General features: G+C 40.0%; 2 protein-coding genes across 13 annotated transcripts in view; one reads left to right on the forward strand and one right to left on the reverse strand.

Moving 5' to 3' along the window:
- The window catches only part of FANCD2 (FA complementation group D2), a 57455-nt gene extending 52450 nt beyond the window's left edge, over positions 1–5005 (reverse strand). For 2 of the 11 annotated variants that reach the window (XM_072785167.1, XM_072785161.1), the window contains exons 1-5: positions 4731–4869; positions 2876–2973; positions 1441–1581; positions 827–894; positions 570–673 (exon numbers count right to left, since the gene is read on the reverse strand). In XM_072785167.1, the coding sequence (XP_072641268.1) occupies positions 570–673; positions 827–894; positions 1441–1581; positions 2876–2939 (377 nt within the window). In that variant the 5' untranslated portion in view covers positions 2940–2973; positions 4731–4869. Of the gene's footprint in view, positions 1–569; positions 674–826; positions 895–1440; positions 1582–2875; positions 2974–4204; positions 4235–4438 lie in introns of those variants that run through there. The other 9 variants (XR_012011590.1, XM_072785166.1, XM_072785163.1 and 6 more) reach the window with 9 other exon arrangements.
- On the forward strand, positions 4816–24177 carry EMC3 (ER membrane protein complex subunit 3). Of its 2 annotated transcripts, none has more exons than XM_072785205.1 (8): positions 4816–5172; positions 13650–13707; positions 14045–14138; positions 15770–15874; positions 16600–16681; positions 16939–17018; positions 17925–18007; positions 22970–24177. In XM_072785205.1, the coding sequence occupies exons 1-8, from the start codon at positions 5018–5020 to the stop codon at positions 22988–22990; spliced, it is 678 nt and encodes a 225-aa protein (XP_072641306.1). In that variant the 5' UTR covers positions 4816–5017; the 3' UTR covers positions 22991–24177. The 2 variants fall into 2 exon arrangements, with proteins under 2 accessions (XP_072641306.1, XP_072641305.1); XM_072785204.1 differs by having other exon boundaries at positions 4819–5172; positions 22966–24177.
- Positions 24178–25108: the final 931 nt, after the last annotated feature.

The raw sequence follows: 25108 nt of genomic DNA on the forward strand, positions 1-25108 counted from the left end.
ACTGAGCTACCCAGGTACCCCTAAATATATAATATTTAGAGAAACTATCCTGTTATATCAGAAATATAGAACATGAAAAGAAGGCTCTTTTTTTTTAAGATTTCATTTATTTATCTACCTATTTATTTCAGAGAGAGAGTGAGCATGAGCAGGGGGAGAGACAGAAGGGGAGGGAGAGGGAATCTGAAACAGATCCTGAGCTGAACAGAGTCTTGAGGCAGGGCTCGATCTCACAACTGTGAAATCATGACCCGAGTGGAAAACAGGAGCTGGATGTTCAACTGACTGAGCCACCCAGGCACCTCGAAAAGATGATTCTTAAACAAAGAGAAGTAGAAAGTTAAAATTCTATCAACAGAGATGAGACATACTCTAGAAAACACTCTGATTCTTAGTCTTATAACTATAAATTAATAATTTAAAGATAAGGTTAAAACCAAGGAAAATACAGTTATAAAAAGTGAAATTCAAAAAAAGCATTTTCCTCCCACCACCATCTCCCAATCATTAGTATAACAGACTAAACTTTAGGCTTCATGACTTCAAGACTCCATGTTTCCACTCCACACCTGGCTTCCTCATCCTGCAGGCGTTCACAAGACAAAAGGCAGTTCCTGAAACTGTCTTGGTCCTCAATGTAAGACTCCAGGCCACTAACAAATTCTTCTATTATCTTAACGACATTGAAAAAACAAAGGGTAAGATTTTTACTTTAATATTTGCTAAAAATCATTCTAGCCCATTCAATTTTATGCCAGCATCTTTATATTCCCAATTCCAGAGTACTGCTGGCAAAAGCAAAAAAGTACCAGGAAGAAACACATACTTTGGGATAAGAAGGATGTTTCCTCAGAGTCTGAAAGAGCTTCTTTTGGAAAACAATTTGATCCACAGCTAAGAGGAAAAAAACAGTTGGTCACCAGAGTCTTTAATATCTACCATAGTTTTACTTACCTAAAGATGTAAGTCTCCTATCTTATGAAACCAATAAAGATATTTTCAACCTAATTTCAGAGCCAACTTTTCTAAACCCATGGTAAAACAGATTTAGCTTTGACAAAGGATAGCTACTAAGTGTTCTAAAAAACATACAGAATAATGGAGTAATCTATGCCCTAAAAGCAGCTTTAAATGGCTTTATAAATTTTCTTCTGAAGTTACTGACACAAGTCTAATTATTCTCTTGAGTATTTATTTTTCCACAAGAAAACACAAATACTGTCATGACATTTTTTATAAAAAAATTAGAATTACTTTAACATGCATTAATCAGAACCAAAGACTATAAAAAATATTCTTTAAAAAGCAGTATCATTGTCATTCTTGTCTCAAGATGGACAGCGCTCCCATTTTTAATCTTCACTGCCTATTTCAGAAATCCGTAATTCAGTTCTGAGCCGTGCACTAAACCCAGAGAAAAGATTTAAATTAATATATTACTTAGTTGATTCTGACTCTCTCCTGTTTTAAGAATAACTCCTGATGTTTTAAGAAGCTTTACAAAAACACTATCATTTTCTTCAACTTCAACGCGGACATGAGATTTCTTTGTCTTCTTGGAAAGCGGTTGCTTCCTGGCTTCTGAAAACAGACAAAATTTTCAAGAATGTGAAAAATAGTAAAGACCAAAAATGTAAACCCTAGAATAACCTTAAAGGGAAAATTGATGGGTTCTTTAAGAATTATATTGGAACTGATGTTGTAGTAAAAATCTCTAACAATGGTCAGCAATAGTGGCTTACAAACAAACCAACCAACAAACGGAATTACTTTTGCCTATTGCATTTTCATATGAGAATTCAAAATGTGCCACTTTTAACAAAAATAACCATGGAAATGTTTTCCATCCAAATTCTAAAGCAGTCAGGGTGTCTCAAGCTGTTGTCTGCAAACCACTGCACTGAATCATTCAGAAGCTTATTAAAAGCACATTCTTAGATCACTTCCCATAGTTACTCAATGAAAATCTTGGGGATGGGGCCTGGGCATCTGAATTTTTAAGAAGTTCTCCAGGTAATAATCTTGATGCACATCAAAATGTGAGAACCAATGATCTTGACGTAGGAAAAAAAAGAATCAGACAGGTTTTCCTGCATCATGCCTTTGAGCACACATCCCAGATTGGTTTTATCCCAAGGCTTTCAATGCCAGAGAATAAAACATAATAAACAAAAACAAACAGGTACTTGAAATTAAGTAGGATTATTTCCTTTTCTCCCTTAATGATATAACACATTAGAACTCCCTTAACAGAGTAGATGAGTATAATAAATGAAAAAAGACTATCAATCTGTTTTCATCAGAACTCTTAGTGCCTCTGTCAACTACATTCTCATATGGAGCATCTACACTGTTTCTTCACCCTTGGTGTGCTTGCTTTGATATAATGCCTTTCACTATCATACCTTTATCTGTACTATAATTTTAAGATTTTATTTTTAAAAAATCTCTACACCCAACGTAGGTTTCAAACTCACAACCCTGAGATCAAGAGTCACATGCTCCATTGACTGAGCCAGCCAGGCAACCCCATACTATTAATTATTTTTAAGGGAAAAAAGGAGACCATATGTTTGTTTGTTTTTTTTAAAGGATAGAGACTATGTTGTACCTTCTGTCTCAGCACCTACATGATATAAGTGGGTAAGCTTTATAATACTAATTCCTCTTATGGACATGGAGACTGAAGCTCTGAGACTGTGAGCATGCCCAAAGTCATACATAGAATGAGAAGCAGAAACTCAACCCCAAATCTCCTGATACTAGATTCTGTGTGCTCTACCATTAAGCCTTGATGACTCCCAGCACTTGAAAGAAGGTACTTTATCTATCTGTGTGTTACCAGAAATAAAACAACAAATGACTAGATACTTACTGGAGGCATCTTCTGTCAGACTCTCTTTATCCTCTGACTTTGACAACCTTCTCTTGGAAACCATTTTGACCAGAAGCCTTCTGCAATTAAATCACTTTCTAGAGCAAAATCAGAGAATAGAAGTTACCCCCTAGAAGCTAGATAAATCCTGAAAAATTAAAGCTATCACTCAAAGAAAACTACTCTATTCAACACCAAAGTGGTTCTAGTTTTTACACTAACGCTATCTTATCTAACTCCACATGCTGAGAGAATTTCAACTCCTGTATCTGGTCAATACTTCCTTTCAGAACTTGTGTACCTAGTTGCCTCTTTAGCCAGGCCATTTTACTCTCGCTGAAGGATAAAACCCAGTTCTCTTTCTGACACTCCAGATCCTTCATCATCTAGCTCCAACCTACCTCTACTTTAACTCATTAATCCAGTATTATATGTTGGAGACTGCACTAGGTGCTGGAGTTACAACTGTGAACCAGACATGATCCCTGCCCTCAGGGAGTTTACAGTAGAGTAGCAAAGAGTCTTGCTGTAGTTATTTAACCACAGTTATATAAGTGATCTCCTATAAGAGAGAAGCACAGGGTGCCATGAGGGCTTATAAGGAAATTTAGCCTAGTTGGGGGGTAGGAAGGAAAGCAGATGAGAGATGAAGGAAAGCAGGGACAATTTCCCAGGGATAATCTCTTTGAGTTGGGGGGTAGGAAGGAAAGCAGATGAGAGATGAAGGAAAGCAGGGACAATTTCCCAGGGATAATCTCTTTGAAATGATTTCAAAGCAAGGACTTGGAAGGCTGAAACAGAAGTTAGCCTGTAGAAGATGTAGGAGAAGAGTAGTCCCAGCAGAGAAAAACTCAACACTGAGCCAGTAAGGAGCCTGTAGAGTTAGAAACTGCAGAGGTAGGGGATGGCGGGAACCACAGTAAGGGCCACCTAGTCGCTCTGGTACACCAGAACATTCCTGGTCTCAGGGCTTTTGCATAAGGTTGATTTCACCTGAAATGCTCTTATCTGCCTGGAAACTACTCCACATCCTTAAAGACACAGTCAAATGTCATCTTCCTTGAAAAACGTTCCTCCTATCCCCAAGGGCGTTTGCCACTCCAGCCCCCGGTTCCATACACTGTACCTAGGACCCCCTACCCCGTCACACCAGAGGTGAGGCTCCCAGAGAACAGGAACCCCGTTTAGTCTCCTACCTCAGTATCCCCAGTGCCCAGCGTAACATTTCTGAGAATGTTCCCTAAATGAGAATGGCTGGCAGGCAGGTAAATACTAATAACAAGAACGGTTTTTGAGTACTTTACAGTTAATACTTCACGTATCACTCACAAGCCTTCTTGAGGTAGGTATCCTTATTCAGTGGGAGAGCTGGGTTTCAGGCAGTCTGACTCCAGCTGTACTTACTCTTGATCGTAATGATGGCTTCCAACAGTAGTTAACATTTACCGTGTGCCGCGCACCACGCTAAGTGTTTTCTTCGCCCACTGCCTCGTTAAATACTCACAACCATGATCAGCCATTTTACAGACTAAAATTAATGTGAGTCAGGGCCGCAGGACTTACGTGCACAAGCCCACGACACGGCTCCTTTCCACAGAAGCCTGAAAGACTGGTGGGTGGGATCGACTGTCTCGACCAGGTCGTTCAGGAAGAAGCTGGGAGTAAAAGCCCTTCTCTTCCTGTAATTTTAACGACGCAGGAAGGTACCCGGGGGGATTATCCCACGACAGGGCAGGTGAGGAGGCCGGGTGCGGGGCGCGGAGCCCCGGAGAGAAAGGCCGAGCTCGGCCGGAGCCCACCCACCAGGCCACAGTACCTCGGGGCCTCGAGAGACGACGGCCGCCGCCCCACTCACCCGCCGGGAAGCCGTCGCGGCCCCTCCTTTTCGACTTTCCCGCCCGGGGAGACGCCGCGCTGACGCCAGAGAGGCGCGCCTGCCCGTGACGCCAGACTTCCGCGCCGGAAGTGGGCGGCCCGGCGGCCCGGCTGGGGGCAGTGCGCTAGGGCAGAAGCTGGAGTCGGTCCCGGGCCAGCAGGGCCGGGAGGTGTGGGAAGGCCCGTAAGCGAAATCGAAGAGGGGCCTTCGCGCCCCGTGGGAGGAGAAGCCCGGCTACACCGGGTGGGAGCCGGCTGTCTGTGAAGATGGCGGGGCCGGAGCTGCTGCTCGACTCCAACATCCGCCTTTGGGTGGTCCTACCCATCGTTATCATCACCTTCTTTGTGGGCATGATCCGCCACTACGTGTCCATCCTGCTGCAGAGCGACAAGAAGCTCACTCAGGAACAAGTCTCCGACAGGTCAGCGCCTTCCTCCCCGGCGGCCTCACTCACCCGTGACCTTGGGCAACAAAGTACAGGGGGGTTGTCGGTTTGTCCGGGTTCACATTGCGCGCCCCCCGCCCGCGGCTGGGTGACCGTTCCTGCGTTACCTGTGTTTCACGTTAGTCATTTGTAAGATGAGGGTAACAGGAGATGCCTCCTAGAGCAGGCGTGGGGATTAAATTTTAAATGAAGCCTACAGAGCCTTTAGCACAGGGCTTGGGACGTATTAAGTGCTCAGAAAATTTGTTGCTATTAATTTTTAGGCCAGTCTCCAACCCTTTTATCTGTGAACTGTATATAAGGTGGGTGTGTTTACACTGCTCGTTGTACTGAACTACTGTGGTAGTCGGCTGAGATCCTAAGTAACCAAGTGCTGTGCAAATGTAAAATTGCCCTAAAGGTGTGAGGGACTGTAATTATCATTTCTCCTTCAGGAGTGGAGGCAAGCTATTCCTCATGTGCTTCATTACAGGATTTAGCTGTTGAGAGAGGTAATTTGAGATGATTTTAGGTATCCAGGTGTGTGCCCCCTTCATATTAAAATCTAAAAAAAACATTTTCCAGTCCATCGTTGTGATTATTTTCAGAGATCATCTCAGGTATAGGTCGCTATGTCTTTGATACGTTACTATCACTTAATCTCCCATTTTAAGAAAGAGCAAGCCTTAGGCTCAGAACTTTCCACAGGAAACAGTATCTTGCTAAAATTATATTTTATTTTTGTTGTGTTTAAGTGTCTGTGGCAGCTGGTTTTCCATTGGCTGGCAACTCAAAGATTTACTTTAAAATTTCTATAAGTAGAAAAAGTTGATGTGTAAAGAATACTAAGTTTTTAATAGTATAAGTGCTAGTGAATAACAAAAATCATAACCATGATGGAATCATGGATTGTGAATGATGTTTGGGAAGCAGTGCTTTATCCTTTTCAGTTGTGCTTCCCAATTAAGTTGAGATAATAATAATAAACCAACATTTATTAAGCACTTAATCTATGCCAGCCACTAAACTAAGCTTTTACATTCATTAACTTACTTGTTTATTTACTTATTAAGTTGGTTTTTTTTTTTTTTTTTTTTTTTTGAGAGAGAGAGAGAGAGAGAGAGAGAAGCAGACTCCCCATTGAGCACGGAACCCATCACCAGCCTAGATCCTAGGACCCTGGGATCATGACCCCAGCTGAAGGCAGACACTTAACGGCCTGAGTCACCCAGGCACCCCTCATTAAAATTCAGAGCAACTCTTATGAGATAAATGGTGCTGTCTCATTTTATAGAAACTGAGGCTTAAGAGGTTCCATGGTCATACATGAAGACCTTCAGAACTTGAGGCCAGATTTTCTGGTTCCCAAGTCTGGAGTTCTTTGCATTACACCACAGCATCCACTTCCTGTGGCATCAGTTCCAGAACTGATGAGAACTAACCTCCTGGAGATAACTTGAAGTCAGTGCCCCTCAGAAGGATGCAATGTGAAGAGAGCTTAGAAATTTAGATTTATTTGTTGACATTAATAAATTGTTCTCATTTATCCTCAAAATCACACCAAGTTAGATAATCCTGAACCCATTTTTACCATTGAAGAAAAGAAAGCCAGAAGAGTAGCCTACCCAAAATAACCAAAATAGTAAAACATTGTGCGTATACTTGAACTCAGATCAGTCTCACTCTTTAAAAAAAAAAAAAAAAAAAAAAAAAGGCTTTTGTTTATTTATTCATGGGAGACACACAGAGAGAGAGGCAGAGACATAGGCAGAGGGATAAGCAGGCTCCCCACAGGGAGCCTAACACGGGACTCGATCCAGGTCTCCAGGATCATGCCTTGGGCGGAAGGCAGGCGCTAAACCGCTGGGCCATCCGGGCTGCCCCAGTCTCATTCCTTAAGTTAAAATTCTCTTGACCACAATTCCTGCTGTCATAGATTCTCTGCCACAGTTTTCTGCCCTTGGTTCACTATGTGATTTCAGAGTGCTGTTTCTGAATGATATCACACCCACAGCTCCTTTTCCTAATCCACGATGAAATTCACAGTTCATGGGCATCCCGGGTGGCTCAGCGGTTTCGTGCCACCTTCAGCCCAGGGCGTGATCTTGGAGACCTGGGATCGAGTCCTATGTCAGGCTCCTTGTATGGAGCCTGCTTCTCCCTCTGCCTCTCTTTCTTTCTCTCTCTCTCTCTGTGCCTCTCATGAATAAATAAATAAAATCTTTTTTTAAAAAAGTTGTTTTTTGTTTTTTTTAAAGAAATTCACAGTTCATGCACTCTATAGATAAAAATATTTTTAAAAAACCAACGTGGGGCAGCCCTGGTGGCTCAGCAGTTTAGTACCACCTTCAGCCCAGGGCAAGATCCTGGAGACCCGGGATCGAGTCCCATGTCGGGCTCCCTGCATGGAGCCTGCTTCACTCTCTGCCTGTGTCTCTGCCTCTCTCTCTCTCTCTCTCTCTCTCTCTCATGAATAAATAAATAAAATCTTAAAATAAAAAAAAAAAAACCAGCATGATGTTTGCAACAACATGGATGGGCCTAGAAGCTACTACATGTTAAACAAAATAATTGTCAGAGAAAGACAATTACCATATCATTTCACTTATATGTGGAATCTAAAAAACAAAAGCAGAAACAGACTCATAAATACAGAGAACAAACTAAACTGTTGATTGCCAGAAGGGAGGGACATAGGGGGATGGGTAAATGGATGAAGGAGTTGGGGGTACAGGCTTCCAGTTATGAAATGAATCATGTGAATGAAAAGTACAGCATAGGCAGTGATATTATAATAGCATATGGTGGCATATGGTAGCTACACATATGAGCATACCATAATGTATAAAGTTGTCAAATCACTATTTTGTACACCTGAAACTAGTGTGGCCTTGTGTGTCAACTATACTTCGCTTAAAAACAACTTAAAGCCCAACTAGTTGTAACCATAAGGAGAAATAAGAATAATTTCTATTTTGTGAATACTTATTCACAATGGTCCTAGAAAGTGTAATGCAGAGGTCAGAGCAATCACCTCAATATAAAATCACCTTAATTGGGACAGGTTCAACTGTAGGCTGATACAGTGTTAGCTACTTAGATATTACAGAAGGCACTGTTGTTTTGGATGTGATTTTACTAAATGAGGAGCTACTCTTGATAAAGTTCTAAACAAAACAAAGTGCAATTTTCCCTGTATATACTTGGTGGTTGCATACCTGGAGATTGAATATATATATAAATCACTTCTTCCTTCCCTGTGGTAAAAAAGATGGAATTAGGTTTGAGGGTCAGATAATTAAAAGCAATTCAGTGAGATATTCAGAAGTAGCATGAGACATGAGATGATTCTCTGAATTTGTACAACTGTCTCCAGTACTGAGGAATACTTTGTATCCCTTGCCTCTGACAAATGACGGTTACCTGTTTTTTTTCTCTTTTCTCTATCCCATCATTTTGACAATCAAAAATGTTCCAGAGATTTCCAGAAGTCCCCCTAGAGGGCAGTACCACCTTCATCAAGAACCACTGCCTTAGGGGCGCCTGGGCGGCTCAATGGTTGAGAGTCTGCCTTCAGCTCAGGTCCAGATCCTGGGTCCTGGGATTGAGTCCCACGTTGGGCTCCCCATGGGGAGCCTACCTATCTCTCTGCCTCTTTCTCTGTCTCGCATGAATAAATAAATCAATCTTTTAAAAAGAGAGAGAATCGGGCAGCCCCGGTGGCTCAGCGGTTTAGTGCCGCCTTCAGCCCGGGGTGTGATCCTGGAGATGTGGGATCGAGACCCGCGTCGGGCTCCCTGCGTGGAGCCTGCTTCTCCCTCTGCCTGTGTCTCTGTCTCTCTCTCTCTCTCTTTCTCTGTGTCTCTAATAAATAAATAAAATCTTTAAAAAGAGAGAGAGAGAGAGAGAGAGAGAACCAATGCCTTAGAGAAAGCTCAAATATCTCTAGTCATAATGGTCCCTTTATATGAGGTGTCTGGATCATGCCAGTTCTGACATGATGTGATGGTACTCCACCAAGTCATCCTGTGAACTTGGATAGAATGCTGAGCACATGATTCTGAACCTGCCAAAAACCAAGGCAAAACATGTTTTCTGTTTGTAAACATTTAATATAAGTTTCCATTAGCCTGAATGATCACAAAATGGAACATTTGGTTTCATAAATTATTAAACTTTTGGTGCCTCAAAACTTATTAAAATTTTTCTAAAATATATTAAACCAAAATTGAAAGATACATAAATAAAATATATTAGACCATAGTTGGGGATAGAATGTATGGAAAAAGTGGTGCTCAAGCTCAAAGAACATATTGACTTTTAGGAAAGGAAGCAAACTCAGGTCTTTAATATATGATTAACTCCTCCAGCTTGAAAAATATCAACTTAAAAACTGAAGATTTCGGGGTGCCTGAGTGGCTAAGTTGGTTAAGCATCTCAGGGTCGGGAGTTCAAGCCCCATGTTGGGCGTAGAACCTACTTAAAAACAAAGCAGAAAACTAAAGCTTTAAGAAAATGTCTTTAAACTGCAAATTATCAATACAAAAGAGAAGTTTTGTCTTTATAACCAGTATCAGGACTACTTTTCAGGAATAATAGAAATGAAAATGCAAAATAAAAATTTCTTGTAGCATTTGCAGACCTCAGAGAAACTGAGTGTTTAGAATATACAGCTTGCCTTGATTTAGGATTGAAATGCCTCAAGGTCGTGATTCTCAACCCCAATTCTACAAAATTGCTCAACAGTGAAAGTTTAGGAGATGCAGCTGAATTTCTGTTGGTTATAGTGCCTAAAGAAGGCCTGAATTACCTACAGTGAACAAGTTTTTTTAATGATCTACCATGTGCCCTGCTCTGTACCATATGCTATAGGGTACAAGATATGACAAGGCCAAGATCCTACTCTCAGGGAGTTTCATGCAAAGGAAAAAAAATAGATACCTTTAATCTAGTGCTTAGGGTATGCCACATGGAGTGAAAATCATTTTAAATGAGATGATATATATGAAGAAGTTAGCTTAAAATCCTCAGTATTTCCCTTTTGCTCCTTTTTGTTTGTTTGTTTTTTAAAGTACTCTCCACACCTAACATGGGGCTCAAACCTACAACCCTGAGGTCAAGTCACACATTCCACCAATAGAGCCAGTCAGGCAGCCACTCTTTTTTTTTAATTGTGGTTAAATATATACAATATAGAGTTTACTATTTTAACTATTTTTAAGTGTATAATTCAATGGTATTAAGTACATTCTCACTGTTGTGCAATCATGCCTGTCATCCCAAACAAATTCTGAACATATTAAGTATTAACTCCTCATCTCTTCTCGACCCAATTCCTGCAACTAGTATCCTACTTTCTCTGTTTCTATGAATTTGACTACCCTAGGTACTTTTTGTGAGTGGAAGCATACAATATTTGTCCCTCTGTGCCTGTCTTATTTTACTTGGCATAATGTTTTCAGGGTTCATCCATGTTGTAGCATGTGTCATAATTTCAATACATTTTACAGCTAAATGAAATGTCACAGTGTGACAATTTGATACCTGTGTGGTGTGTGTGTGTGTGTGTGTGTGTGTATACACACACATATACACTTTCTGAATTGATTACCACAATCCAGTTAATTAACATACATATCACCTCACATAGTTAACTTTTTTTAATTGATGTTAAAGAATGCTTAAGGTGTACTCTTTTAATAAGTTTCAAGTTCATTACACAGTTTTATTAACTAGAGTCACTATACTGTATGTTAAATCCCCAGAGCTGGGGATCCCTGGGTGGCGCAGTGGTTTAGCGCTTGCCTTTGGCCCAGGGCGTGATCCTGGAGACCCGGGATCAAATCCCACGTCGGGCTCCTGGTGCATGGAGCCTGCTTCTCCCTCTGCCTGTGTCTCTGCCTCTCTCTCTATCATAAATAAATAAAAATAAAAAAAAAAAAAAAAAAAAATAAATCCCCAGAGCTTACTTATCTTATAACTTTTGGCCAGTATCTCCCCATCTCCCTCATCCCGCAGTAACCACCATTTTTACTTTCTGTTTCTATGAGTTTGACTGTTTTTTTTGTTTGTTTGGGTTTTTTTTTGTTTTGTTTTCTTTTTTTTAGATACCATATATAAATGAGATCACACAGTGTTTGTCTTTTTCTGGCTAATTTCACTTAGCGTAATGCCTTCAGGTTTCAACTTGTTGCAGATGGCAGGATCTCCCTTCTTCTGGCTGAGTAATATTCCATTGTTTATGTATGCATATAAAATATCACACTGTGTGTTTAAATATGATTACAGTGGTAAGTTTTATGTTAGTTTTTTTGTTTTGTTTTGTTTTGTTTTGTTTTGTTTTTAACCACAGTTTAAAAAAATACACTGGGATGCGTGTGGCCTTAGTGTGGCTTTTGCACATCTCTCAAGTTTCATTTTCACCATGTTTTCTGTAGTTCTCTTTCTTCTAGCCATGTGGCCTTTTCTCAGGTCCTCAGAGACATAGCACTTATGCCTGCTGCAGGGCTTTTACCCATGCTGCTCCCTCTAGCACTTTGCCAAGGTAATCTCTTAAGATTCCAACTTAGCCATACATCCTCCTCAAAGCTTTTTCCCAGACCTTGACTCCCTAGATTGGTCACACCCTCATATTATACACTCCCATCATACCATCCATCTTTTCTTCCTAGGACATAACAGGTGAATTTCACATTTATTCCTATGGTTATTTGATCAGTGTCTTTCTCTCCCACTATAACTTTCATGAGATAGTTGCCTTTTATTTTCTTTTTTTTTTTTAAGATTTATTTATTTGAGAGAGATCAGGGAGGGTGGCAGAGGGAGGAAAGAGAATCCTCAAGCAAACTCCCTGCCAAGTGTGGATCCTGATAGGGGACCTAATCCCAGGACCCTGAGATCATAACCTAAGCCAAAATCAAGAATCATCGGCTTAACCGACTGAGCCACCCAGGCACCCTGAGATATTTACTTTTTGATCACTGTTGTTTGTGTCACCAAACATAGTAGATGGCATTCAGAAGCTCAAAAAGTATTTGTCCAATGAGGATAAATCTGTTTTTGTACAGAATATGAAAGGACACATGGGGAATTTAAATGACTCACCCAAGATAACATAGCTAATAAGTGGCAGAGCCAGGATTTGAACCCATCTGTCCAACTCCATTACTCTAACCCATTACTCTAGACCCAGTGCTGCCTAAACTATCAGTGATGAAGGATCAATTTTTTGTTATTTTTTTAATTTCTGAGCTATCTTAGATTGATGCTTTTGTAAAATATTTTAGTACATATTTGTGGAAGTAACCAAATTATTATAAAAGTTTCTAAATGTCTGCACTTAACCTCATCACTGACCAGCACTGGTACATAGGCCACACTTGGAGTAGCTTTAGACTAGATCCCAGGGACAGAACGTATTACATATCCTAGAGCCCTGTGTATAGAACTGTCAGCTGTACAGTACAATGAGGTCAAGAGGGAGAAGACCAGAGAGAATTCCAGGAGGGCACCATGCAGAATTTCATGGAGAAGGTGGGACTTGAAGGAGGTGTTAGGTGATGATGGGATAGAACTCGTGAATGAGAGAGACACTAGAGCATTCCCAGCACATGGAGAAGCTAGAATATGTGTCAAGTGGCCAGGGGACCCTGTGGGGACTGCCTGATTAGAACAGGTGGTTTATATTGAGGCGTAGAGAGGAAACCAAGCACAATTTTCATGTTCATTTCTGTCTGTATTTTGTTTCACTTTTCTTTTTTTTTTTTTTGTTTCACTTTTCAAGAAGAATTTCCATTAACTTAAGGAGGTACCCCCGCCCCAATAAAACAACTTTTGAAAACCTAGCAAACATTAGTATTTGGATCTCTGTTCTGTTTAGCATATGTATCTTAGTACCACTCACTTGTATCGCATTCTCTTATCTTTAATGATCAATTATAGTCATATATCACCAAATACTTTATTAATTCAGTACATTTTTATTGAGACTATACTGGCGGTCTCAATCCTGCTGGAATTTCTATTGTCTGTTAGGGAGCAACCCTGTCAAATCCTATACTCATTTCTCTGTGGGGTTTTAAAAGTTCTTTCTTTTATATTTACCCTTCCTCCATCCTCCTGCCCCCAGATCTTCTGAGGAGCATCCAACTAGAACTCTTTTCACTTAGAGAAAGTTCCTTCTTAGCTTCCTATAAAGTAAGAAAAGCAGAGTGTGACATTCTAAATGTTCCTTCCTCAGAAATCTTTTGTTCATAAACACAGTGACTTCTGAAAAATGCTTTATTGAAGACCTGATTGTTGGGTTAAGCATGCTATATTGGTTTTAAAGACACTTGTATTTTGAAAAGTGTCCCCACAGGTTTGTTGCCAAATAGGCCCTCTCTTGTGTTTAAATAGGTCTTCTACTCTTATTCTCTCATTTTCTTCTAGTGTTTCACTTTTAAAAATCTCATTGTTTTGGTTGTATTTTTCAGTCAAGTCCTAATTCGAAGCAGAGTCCTCAGGGAAAATGGAAAATACATTCCCAAACAGGTACTCATTTATCTTTTATTAAAAGCTCCACGATTCACTGTTGAGGGCAGTAGATATCTGAATGTTTAATAAGGGGACTCTTTGGGGAAAGCTGAAGTCTGGCAAATCTGTAATTAAGCTGTGGCCTAGTGGTATCTGCTGTCATTGTGACCTCGCCCTTCTTAGGAAATTGTTTTTAAATGTGACTCAGCTAAAGTGTCAGGTTGACTGCCAAGTAGGCAGCCAGCTCTGAATGTAACAGACTATTCCAAGGGCCTTCTGACTAAACCCCTGAGAAATAATTTGACAATTTGCTATGTCACAGTTTTAAGACTTAAAAAGCTCTCTTTTCTACTAGTCTTTCTTGACACGAAAATATTACTTCAACAACCCAGAGGATGGATTTTTCAAAAAAACTAAAAGGAAGGTAGTGCCTCCTTCTCCTATGACTGGTATGTTTATTCCCCTTTGTCATCTTTAAGGAAGATTCTTAACATGAGTTGGGGGGAGGGCAGGGAGAATACTGATTTATTTAAATATTAAATTGTATGATACAGTAATCTTAAAAGATCTTAGATATCATCTATTACAGGGATCTACACAAGTGGAGCTGTCTTTTTCAAATAAATCATCTGGGAAACCCAATATCTAAAGTAGATTTTTAAAAAAGAGGCCTCGGGGCTGGGTGGTGAGAAAGCTAGAGCCATCGTCCCTGTGTCTCTTCCGTTTGCTGTTCCTTAGAACCCAGGGCTCTGTGGAGCACAGTTTGAGAAGCATCCCAGTCCCAGCTCTCGCCCAGTGCCTGGATCCCATTGCTGACACATGGCCACCCTGCTTTTGCCTGAAAGTGAAAGAGCTCTTAACCTCTTCCCCAGCCCAGCCATTTCTTTGTGAAACATGATTGCTTGGCCCACTCTATGGTTTTTGCTCTAACAGATTTCTTACTTCCACCGACCCCAGTCATGTGAAAAAAATACAGCACTTTTAAAGTAAAACAAAATAATTTATTATTCTGTATTAGCTGTCCTCTCATTTTAATATCCATTTCTCTAGGTAAGAAACTCAGACAGAAGGTACTGCAATTGATTTTTTAAAGTTTTTTAGAAAACCCACAAGAAACAAAAGACCGATATGTGTATGAAAAGATATTTGACTTCACTAAAATCCATGGAATCCAAATTAAAACAAAATGCTTTTTTTCTCTTTTTTTTAAAAGACTTATTTGAAAGAGAGAGCTGTGTGCACATGTGGGGGGTGCAGCAGGAGCAGAGGAAGACAGAATCTCAAGCAGACTCTTTGTGGGGTGCAGAGATCAATGAGGGGCTCCAACACATGACTTGAGCCAAAATCTAGAGTTGGATGTTTAAACAACTGAGCCATACAGGCACCCCCAAAATGTCCTTTTTAGAACATTAAACTGGCAAAGATTGAACGCTTCACAAAGCTGCTGCTGTCAAAGTTATGGGAAGTTAGGCCCTCTTGTTATTGTTGAAAGACAATCTGATGGTACTTGTCAATTTTAAACGTCCAAACCCCTTGACCCAAAAATTCTTCTAAGAGTTTCTCTTACAGAAGCACTTACATAAACATGCAGGTTTCTGTACTAGGTAGTTGTAGGCAACAGTGTTTATTGGCAAAAAAAAAAAAAAAAATTTTAGAAGCAATCTATAGGTCCATCCAAAAGTAGTGTGACCACACAATAGACTCCTATGCACACACTGAAAACAGAGATATTATACAATGTGAAAATACCATTTATAATATATTTACATTTTTTAAATTAAGAATCAAATTAGTAAGCATAATATCACTTTATTATGTATATAGAGAGGGAAACGTGTATATACTTATACATGCATATTTATACACATACGTATAAAGATGGAAGGATATGCAACAAATAGTTAAAAGTGTTTAGAGAGTGGGCTCAGAAACTGTCTACATCCTGTTTCCATGTCATTTGAATTTTTTACAGTGAACTTGTATTACTTTAATTATCATATAAATTAAAAATGTACAGAAAATCAGGAAGAAGTTCCTGCCAACAGTAGCAAAATGTAGTGATTTCTTGTTTTTGTCATAGATCCCACTATGCTCACAGACATGATGAAAGGCAATGTGACAAATGTTCTCCCTATGATTCTTATTGGTGGCTGGATCAACATGACATTCTCCGGCTTTGTCACAAGTAAGTTAACAGACTCAGAAGACTTCAGGTTTACTTACCTGTAATCCTTTGCCATGTCCCTGTTCAGAGAAATCCAAGTGCTGCTGAGATACTAATATAATGGGTCCCCTATTTTCTATTGGAAAGTAATCCCATTCTTTTAAAAAAAATTAATATGCCATATTTTATGGCTCTTATCCCGAATTCATCATTAGTTCATGTTGTGGATGCCTTTTTTTTTTTTTACCAATAGGAACTTAAATGAATGGCTTGCTCATTTGTATCCAAAACTAACTCTAATTAAGTAGGATGAAGGGAAGCATGTTTCTATGTTGACTTCATTTTCTAAGGACTGTCTATTTATTTATATATATATATAATATATATTATATATTTTTTTATAATTTGTTTTGAATCAATTTTGTTTCTTAGTAACGTAGTTCTCTATATGTTATATATTCCACTTTGGGTTTAACAGATTACTGCAATTTTTTTTTTCTGATTTTAGGTCATAACTCGGAGTCCCTGCTTCTTAAGCAATAGAGAAGCTGGTGTTCAAGAACTATAACAGAGTGACATTTGACTGTTATTTTTTTCAGAAATAGACACAAATTTCCTGGTAGAAATCATTTCCAAACTGTGTATGGTACAGTTTCTACCTCCTCAGGGAAAAACTACACGCATTCACACTTAAACTATTCTAAAAACAGCAAGGCGACATTGTGAACTTTCTCTCTTTTCTGCAGCCAAGGTCCCATTTCCACTGACTCTCCGTTTTAAGCCTATGCTACAGCAGGGAATTGAACTACTCACATTAGATGCATCCTGGTAAGAATTTACTTTCCTTTATTAAAAAAGAAAATCTAAAACTGGTGTCTCAAAGAACAGGATTCTAATTTGCATACTTCACTGGTATAGGATATTGGTTTTTCTCATTGAAACTCCACTCAAAATGCCATGGGTGGATTATGACAACTTTTAGCCTATCCCAGGTGATTCCTTTACATACTCTTTGGGTGATAGAAAAGTGTGAACTACATTTATTCTAAATAACTGCCTCTGTTCATCCACTTGTGCTTTCCTAGGGTGAGCTCTGCATCCTGGTACTTCCTCAATGTCTTTGGGCTTCGGAGCATTTACTCTCTGATTTTGGGCCAAGATAATGGTAAGAAGCACAGGTTTAATAAGCAAAATACTCTAACAGACAAATCATCCACACCAGAGCCAAAAAACTCATGTAGAATGTTCTGTTTGCTAGTGTAGTCAAATACAATGCTTCACCCCTTAAACTTCTTAAGTTTCTAAGATATTCTGCAAGGGTGTTAAAAATTCCAGGGTCAGGGGGCCTGACTGGTTCAGTCGGTGGAACATGTGACTCTTGATGGCAGGGCTGTTAAGTTCTATTCCCCATGCTGGGTATAGCAATTACTTAAAATCTTTAAAAAAGAAAAAAAAAATTCCAGGATCAACCGAAGATTTAAATTCTCCCTGGCAATAACAGGGACAATATTTAGTTCCCTGAAGCCTCTTATGAGGAATCCAGTACCAGTAACGTAAGCCTGTAAATTGAAGCTGAAACAAGGCCTGGTTTGACCAGTTAGTTCATTGACTAGAGTTCTTGCCAGTATCAATCCTGGCTCTCTCATTTAATGGCTGGGACCTCGGGCAAGTGACTTAACCACTCTAATCCTCTGCCTATTTGTAAAATAGAGACCTTACTAATTAACTTCAGAGTTTGTTGTTAGCAGTAAATGAGGTAGAATGTGTAAAGCACTTCATAAAGTACCTGGCATAAAGTAGTTGCTCAACAACTGGTAGCTATACTTAACTGTTTCAATTTGAAATAAAGTTTAGCATTTCTTTGAGCTCTCTTCTGCTATTATCGTGCCTGTTTTTCAGGAGAGGTAAAATGACTTTTCCTAGGTCACATAGCCAGTCACTGAATCTGTCATGTGGTTCTCTAATCCACTACTGAGCCTCTGTGCGTGTTGTGTAAGGACTCTTCTTCCCTGAGGGTGCTGGGTGCCTGCTGAGCCCTGGCACTCACGTAGGTGTGTTACTTACATTGTAGCCGCTGACCAGTCACGGATGATGCAGGAACAGATGACTGGAGCAGCCATGGCCATGCCTGCGGACACCAACAAAGCTTTCAAGGTACACTCACACCTCTTTCTAGCTTCACTGAAGCTCCAAAAGGCATTAGCAGACAGTTACTTAAAAGATGGGTTCCCAGAAGTGAGCGTAGCATGTATGGTTCCATCTTTTAAATTTAAATTTAGCAAAAACTTATTTTTGTTTACATGTTTCTTATTTCTGAGCCAGAGTCAGCTGTTCTGTCTCCAACAAGTTGGAGACTCTTAGTACTTTTATTAGTTTTTAAATGCTCACTCAGATTTAATCCAGCCTGTAAATGAAGCTATAAAAGCATTCCATTCAGAGACACCAGGTAAATATTTAGAATATTATTAACTATTTTGGATCCTGTGAACATTAGATATAAATTTAATTAAAAAAAATTAATACTTACAGCCTTTTCATGAAATGATTCTGCAATATCTGAAGTCCAGTATAATTTTTGTACAGCAAAATCTCACTAATTTTTCATGATAAAAACTAGAAATAGAAAGGAATTTGCTCATCTTGATGAAAGGCATCTATGAAAAAACCCACAGCTAACCTCATACTCAGTGGTGAAACACTAACAGCTTTTCCCCTAAGATTAGGAAGAAGACAGGAATGTCCACTGTTGCTACTTTTATTCAACGTTGTGCTGGACAATCTAGCCAGGGCCTATAGACAAAAAGAAATAAAAGGCATCTACATTAGAGAGGAAGAAGGAAACACTCTCTTTGCAGATGCCATGGTCTTGCATATAGAATATTGTAAGCAACTCACAAGAAAAACTGTTAGAGCTAACAAGTCCAGCAAAGTTTTAGAAGATGTAGCTAAAGATGCAAAAATCAGTTGCATTTCTACACATTGTTAATAAAGAATCTGAAAATGAAATTAAGAAAAATTCCATTTACAGTAGTATCCAAAAAAAAAATACTTAGGAATAAATTTAACAAAATAAAGATAAGACTTGTACACTAAAATTACAAAGCATTGCTGAAAGAAATTAAAGTAATACCTGAATGAATGGAAAAACATCCATGTTCATGGATTAGAAGACTTAATATTGTCAAGATGGTAGTACTCCCAAAATTGATCTATAGACACAACACAAAATTCCACCTGCCTTTCTTGCAGAAATCAACAGGCTGATCCTGAAGTTCATATGGAAATGTAAGAAACTGAGAATAGCCCAATTAGAGTTTAATATGAATAAAGTTGGAAGACTCAGACTTTCTGATTTTATTTTGTTTGTTTGTTTTAGATTTTATTTATTTATTCATGAGAGACACAGGCAGGCTCCATGCAGGGAGCCCGATGCAGGACTTGATCCTGGGACTCCAGGATCATGCCCTGGTCTGAAGGTAGGCGCTGAACTGCTGAGCCACCCAGGGATCCCCTCTTTCTGATTTTATTTTATTTATTTATTTTTTTAATTTTTATTTATTCATGATAGGCACACAGTGAGAGAGAGAGGCAGAGACACAGGCAGAGGGAGAAGCAGGCTCCATGCACCGGGAGCCTGACGTGGGATTCGATCCAGGATCTCCAGGATCGCGCCCTGGGCCAAAGGCAGGCGCCTAACCGCTGTGCCACCCAGGGATCCCTCTTTCTGATTTTAAAACCTACTTCAGAGCTATAGTAATCAAGACTATGTGGGACTGGCATAAGGACAGACTTATAAACCAATGGAGTAGAATTGAGAGGTCAGAAATAAACCCATACATTTAAGATCAATTGGCTTTCGACAGAGATACCAAGACAGTTCAGTGGGGAAAGGATAGTCTGTTGACTGGGTACAGAGTTTCCAGGAGATGAAAATTTTTGCAAATACATAGTGGTGATGGTTGCACAACATTGTGAATGTAATTAATGCCATTGAATTGTATTCTTACAAAGGTTAGAAGTGGCAAGTTTTATGTTATATAAATATTTTTTACCACAATAAAAAAGAAAAAACTTGGGACAGCCTGGGGACTCTGGTTTAGCACTGCCTTCAGCCTGGGGTGTGATTCTGGAGACCCGGGATCGAGTCCCACATCGGACTCCCTGCATGGAGCCTGCTTCTCCCTCTGCCTGTGTCTCTGCCGCTCTCTCTATGTCTCTCATGAATAAATAAATAAAGTCTTTAAAAAAAAAAAAAACAGGGATCCCTGGGTGGCGCAGCGGTTTGGCGCCTGCCTTTGGCCCAGGGCGCGATCCTGGAGACCCGGGATCGAATCCCACATCGGGCTCCCGGTGCATGGAGCCTGCTTCTCCCTCTGCCTGTGTCTCTGCCTCTCTCTCTCTCTCTCTCTCTCTCTGTGACTATCATAAATAAATAAAAATTAAAAAAAAAAACTTTAAATGGTATAAGCGCTAAGACTATAAAACCCTTAGAAGAGGGCAGCCTGGGTGGCTCAGCGGTTTAGCACTGCCTTCGGCCCAGGGCCTGATCCTGGAGACCCGGGATCAAGTCCCGCATCGGGTCCCTGCATGGGGCCTGCTTCTCCCTCTGCCTATGTCTCTGTCTCTCTCTCTCTCTCTCTCTCTGTGTGTCTCTCATAAATAAATAAATCTTAAAAAAAAAATAGTACAAGTGACAAAAGGAGAAAAGATAAATGGAACTTTGTCAAAGTGAAAACTTTTGTACTTTAAAGGACATCATCAAGAAATGAAAAGATAGTATCAGAGAAAATGTTTGCAAATCATATCACTAATAAAGGGTCGAGTGTTCAGAATAAGGAACTCTCAGAACTCAGCCCAGTTAAAAATGGGCAAAAGTTTTGAACAAACATTTCTCCAGAGAAGATACGTAAACACCCAATAAGCTCATGAAAGCATGCTCAACATTGTTAGCCACTGGAGAAATGCAAATCAAAGCCACAGTGAGATACTACTCCATACTCACTGGATGACTATAAAAAAAGATGGGCGCGGGATCCCTGGGTGGCGCAGCGGTTTGGCGCCTGCCTTTGGCCCAGGGCGTGATCCTGGAGACCTGGGATCGAATCCCATGTCGGGCTCCCGGTGCATGGAGCCCGCTTCTCCCTCTGCCTGTGTCTCTGCCTCTCTTTCTCTCTCTCTCTCTGTGACTATAAATAAATAAAAATTAAAAAAAAAAAAAAAGATGGGCGCTAACAAGTGTTGACAAGGATGCGGAGAAATTGGAGCAGTCCTCCTTACCAATAACAGCGCAGCCACTTTGGAAAGCCGTTTTTATAGTCTACCCTCAAAAAGTTAAACTTAGTTACCATATGACCAGCAATTCCCCACTTAGGTAAATACCCAAGGGAATTGAAAACCTATGTCCATACATAAAACTTACACAAGAATGTTCAGAGCACAATTCCTTATACTCCAAGAGTAGAAACAATCCAAATATCCATCATCATAGGAACAGATCAATAAAGTGAAACATTTTGGAATATGGACAATGTATGGACAAAGTGTTCAGTGGAATATTTACCACAAAGGAATGGTGTGCTGATACATACTACAACAGGGAGGAACCTTGAAAACATTGCAAGTGAAAGAAACCAGTAAGAAAAAGCCACATATTATATCCAGATAAGATGAATCCAAAGATACAGAAAGTAAAGTAGTAGTTGCCAGAGGTTGGGGGAAGTGTTTAATGGGGAGCATCTGCTATCTGATACAGAATTTCTTTTTGTGGTGTTGAACATGTTCTGGAATAAGGTAGTGGTGATGATTGCATTTCTTTATGAACGTATTAAAACCACTAAATTGCACATATTCCAAAGATGAAGTTTATGGCATGTGAACTACATTTAAAAAAAAGATCAATGGATAAAGAAGATACATTCACACACACATACATACGCACAAATACACAATGAGATATTACTCAGCCATCAAAAGATGAAATCTTGTCGTTTGCTAAATTGTGGATGGAGTTAGAATATATTATGCTAAACGAAGTCACTCAGAAAGACAAATACCATATGATTGCAGACGTGAAATTTAAGAAACAAAGCAGATGAACATACAGGGGAGGGGAAGAGGAGGGGGAAACATAATGAGAGACTCTTAACGATAGAGAACAAACTAAGGGTTGATGGACAGAGGTAAGGTGGGGATGGGCCAGATAGGTGATGGACATTAAGGAGGGCACTTGTGGGTGGGAACCCTGGGTGGCGCAGCGGTTGAGCGCCTGCCTTTGGCCCAGGGCGCGATCCTGGAGACCCGGGATCGAATCCCACGTCGGGCTCCCGGTGCATGGAGCCTGCTTCTCCCTCTGCCTGTGTCTCTGCGTCTCTCTCTCTGTGTGTGTGTGACTATCATAAATAAATAAAAATTAAAAAAAAAAAAGTGCTAAGAAAAAAAAAAAAAGGAGGGCACTAGTGATGAGCACTGGGTGTTGTATATAAGTGATGAATCATTGAATTTATTCCCGAAACCAATATTGCACTCTATGTTAACTAACTAGAATTTAAATAAAAATTTTTAAAAGCCATCATCCATGAGCTAACATTTGTATTGCATATTACATTTCCTAAATCATTTTTTAAAACCTGCTAATTGGGCAGCCCCGGTGGCGCAGCGGTTTGGCGCCACCTGCAGCCCAGGGCGTGATCCTGGAGACCCTGGATCGAGTCCCACGTCAGGGTCTCTACATGGAGCCTGCTTCTCCCTCTGCCTGTGTCTCTGCCTCTCTCTCTCTCTCTCTCTATGAATAAATAAATAAAATCTTTAAAAAAAAAATAAAACCTGCTAATTAAAAGCAGAAAGCATTAATAGACTATTTGAGAAATGTAATTAGTTACTATCTCTAGTGACCTTAGACAAATTATTTTACCTTTTTAAGCCTTATTCTCTTTGCCTTTAAATTGAGCTTGGGGGTGCATGTGGCAGGTAGCAGCACCCACCTCATAGGATTAAATGAGTTTATACGTGTAAATAGTTTAATCCAGCCTCTGGCTAATACAGATGCTCTCACATCAGCCCCGCTTTTAGTAACAGCCCTCCTTTCCCTGTCCTGGTGTCCTCTTCTTTTGCAGACAGAGTGGGAAGCTTTGGAGCTGACGGATCACCAGTGGGCACTAGATGATGTCGAAGAGGAGCTCATGGCCAAAGATCTCCACTTTGAAGGCATGTTCAAAAAGGAATTACAGACCTCTATTTTTTGAAGACCAAGGAGGGATTTGCTGTGTCAGGAACTCAGAGTAGTGGTTAACTTTGTAACTTTGGTTTGAGCTGGAGCCTCTCAGAATAAAATGGAGGTGCATGAACTAGCAGGTATTCAGCAAGAATTGTTCTTATCTGAGCCAGGTTCCCCTGTATGTCTGAAACTAGAGGAGATTTGAGGAGTCTGTGCCGGATGACTTAACAAGAAACAGTTATTTTTAAAATGTTTTACGTTTTCCTTCTGGTGACTCTGGTAATGAAAGTCAAAGAAAGGGGGAATACTCAAGCTAGTAATAAAATATAAAACTTAGCAAAAACTCAGTCTTTGGAAAAAGCATTGTCAATTATACCTAATTATTAAGTGCAGTCAGCCTGACATCTAATCTAACCACAGTGAACACCTGTTTTCTCCAGATCTAAACACCCCGTGTTTTACCTTTAATTTTTTGTTAGTATTTGTACAACTTTCTTTACACAAATAATACATTTTCATTACTGAAAATTTAGGAGCTATGGATGAGCAAAGTGAAACCTCTCTGTGTTCATTTTGAGCCTACAGAGTGACATAAAGAGTAAATGGGTCAAAACTTGATTCAAAAAAGCTCTTTTCAGAGTGAATACGCAAGGCTAGGACAGACTTAGCCAGCCTTCTATCTCAACACTGTCCGGTGAAAATCGGCAATACTGAGACACTGCCGGATTCTCAAGTGCCTTTGGGATCATCAAAGATAGGTTACATAATCTGAGGTCTTGAGCTGGAGTTCAGAATGTATCAAATCCATTGACAGATCAACAGTGCTACACTGAATATGGCTACACAGTTAAAGGAAAGACCTCATTTCCCAGTTATTCTGGATCAGAGAGTTTGCATATCACTGTATGAAGGGAGAAAGGGCGATTGCTGGCAGACATGTAGTTAAGGTGGCCCAGGAATCATTCTGTCTGGATTAACTGTCCCAGGGAAGTGGCAGGGTGCCATTTCTGTACCAAGAGGTGAATGTAATTTGCATGTTGAATGCTGTAATCAAGAACAAACAACTCTTGACTCTACCAATTAAAACATCCTGTTTTCTCTGCCTGTAAAATATTGCCTCTGGGTCACTAACGAGCCTTCTACCACAGTTATGAGCATCTCATGGATCAGTGCTGAAGTCAAAGATGAAAAAGATGTGACCTTTGTCCTCACAGAACTCACTAGAGAGACACATAAGAAATTGGTGGTTCTGAACCCTTTTTTTGGTCAGAACCTCTGGGAATCCAGTGGAAGCTCAGACCCTCCCCTCCAGAGTAATGCATATGGGCCCAGATGCACAGAGTTCCCAGGTAACACGGGTGTTGGTAGATCCTTCAAAGCCTAGTCCTAGCGACCTACAGACCCACGCTAAGAAAGCCTGACCTTTAAAGATATTTTATTTTTTTTATTTTTTTTAAAGATATTTTAAATAGCTGCTTAAACGAAATATTAAAGGGTTCACAGGGGAGCTTACCTTTGACCTAGGTCTCAAAAGAGTTCTACAGTGTGGAAGGGCATTCCAAGCAGACAGAATAGAACCAGCAAAGACCCGAAGATTAAAATGTCCACAATTTGCTAGACCCTAAGTAGGGAGTGGTACGATATATACTGAAAAGTATAGGTTGGACTGGAATGCAAGCAGTAGCTGATGATTGAGTGCTGTCACCCTCGTTCCCAGGAGGCATCTCAGAGCATTTCATTTTGCTTCCTCACCCACACAGTTTGTTTTTTTCCCTGTAGCAAAGTTGGGTGGATAAAACATGTGAGGTCTTTATGCCCCATTATATTGATGGTAAATGCACATGTCCTTGGCAGCAGCCAAAGGGAAAATCTGAGTTTGTTTTACCAGGCTCTTCCCAGAATCTACGCACAAGTTCAGCATACAGTGCTTATTGTATGTGTTACCTGGAGTTCAACTTGGGCCAGGCTACTGAATGAGCATCTTACTTTTTCACTCAAAATCATTTAAGACAATCTGAAATGTCCATTTACTGATCGTGGTG

Source organism: Canis lupus, chromosome 19 (genome assembly GCF_048164855.1).
Source record: "Canis lupus baileyi chromosome 19, mCanLup2.hap1, whole genome shotgun sequence".
In the NCBI taxonomy this organism is placed as follows: Eukaryota; Metazoa; Chordata; class Mammalia; order Carnivora; family Canidae; genus Canis; species Canis lupus.

Excerpts from the sequence above, each read along its gene's own strand:
- EMC3 (XM_072785204.1), top strand. The coding sequence starts at position 5,018 with ATGGCGGGGCCGGAGCTGCTGCTCGACTCCAACATCCGCCTTTGGGTG. Across the intron at positions 13,708-14,044 it reads GAAAATACATTCCCAAACAG|TCTTTCTTGACACGAAAATA; the intron begins GTACTCATTTAT and ends CTTTTCTACTAG. Across the intron at positions 16,682-16,938 it reads CTCACATTAGATGCATCCTG|GGTGAGCTCTGCATCCTGGT; the intron begins GTAAGAATTTAC and ends GTGCTTTCCTAG.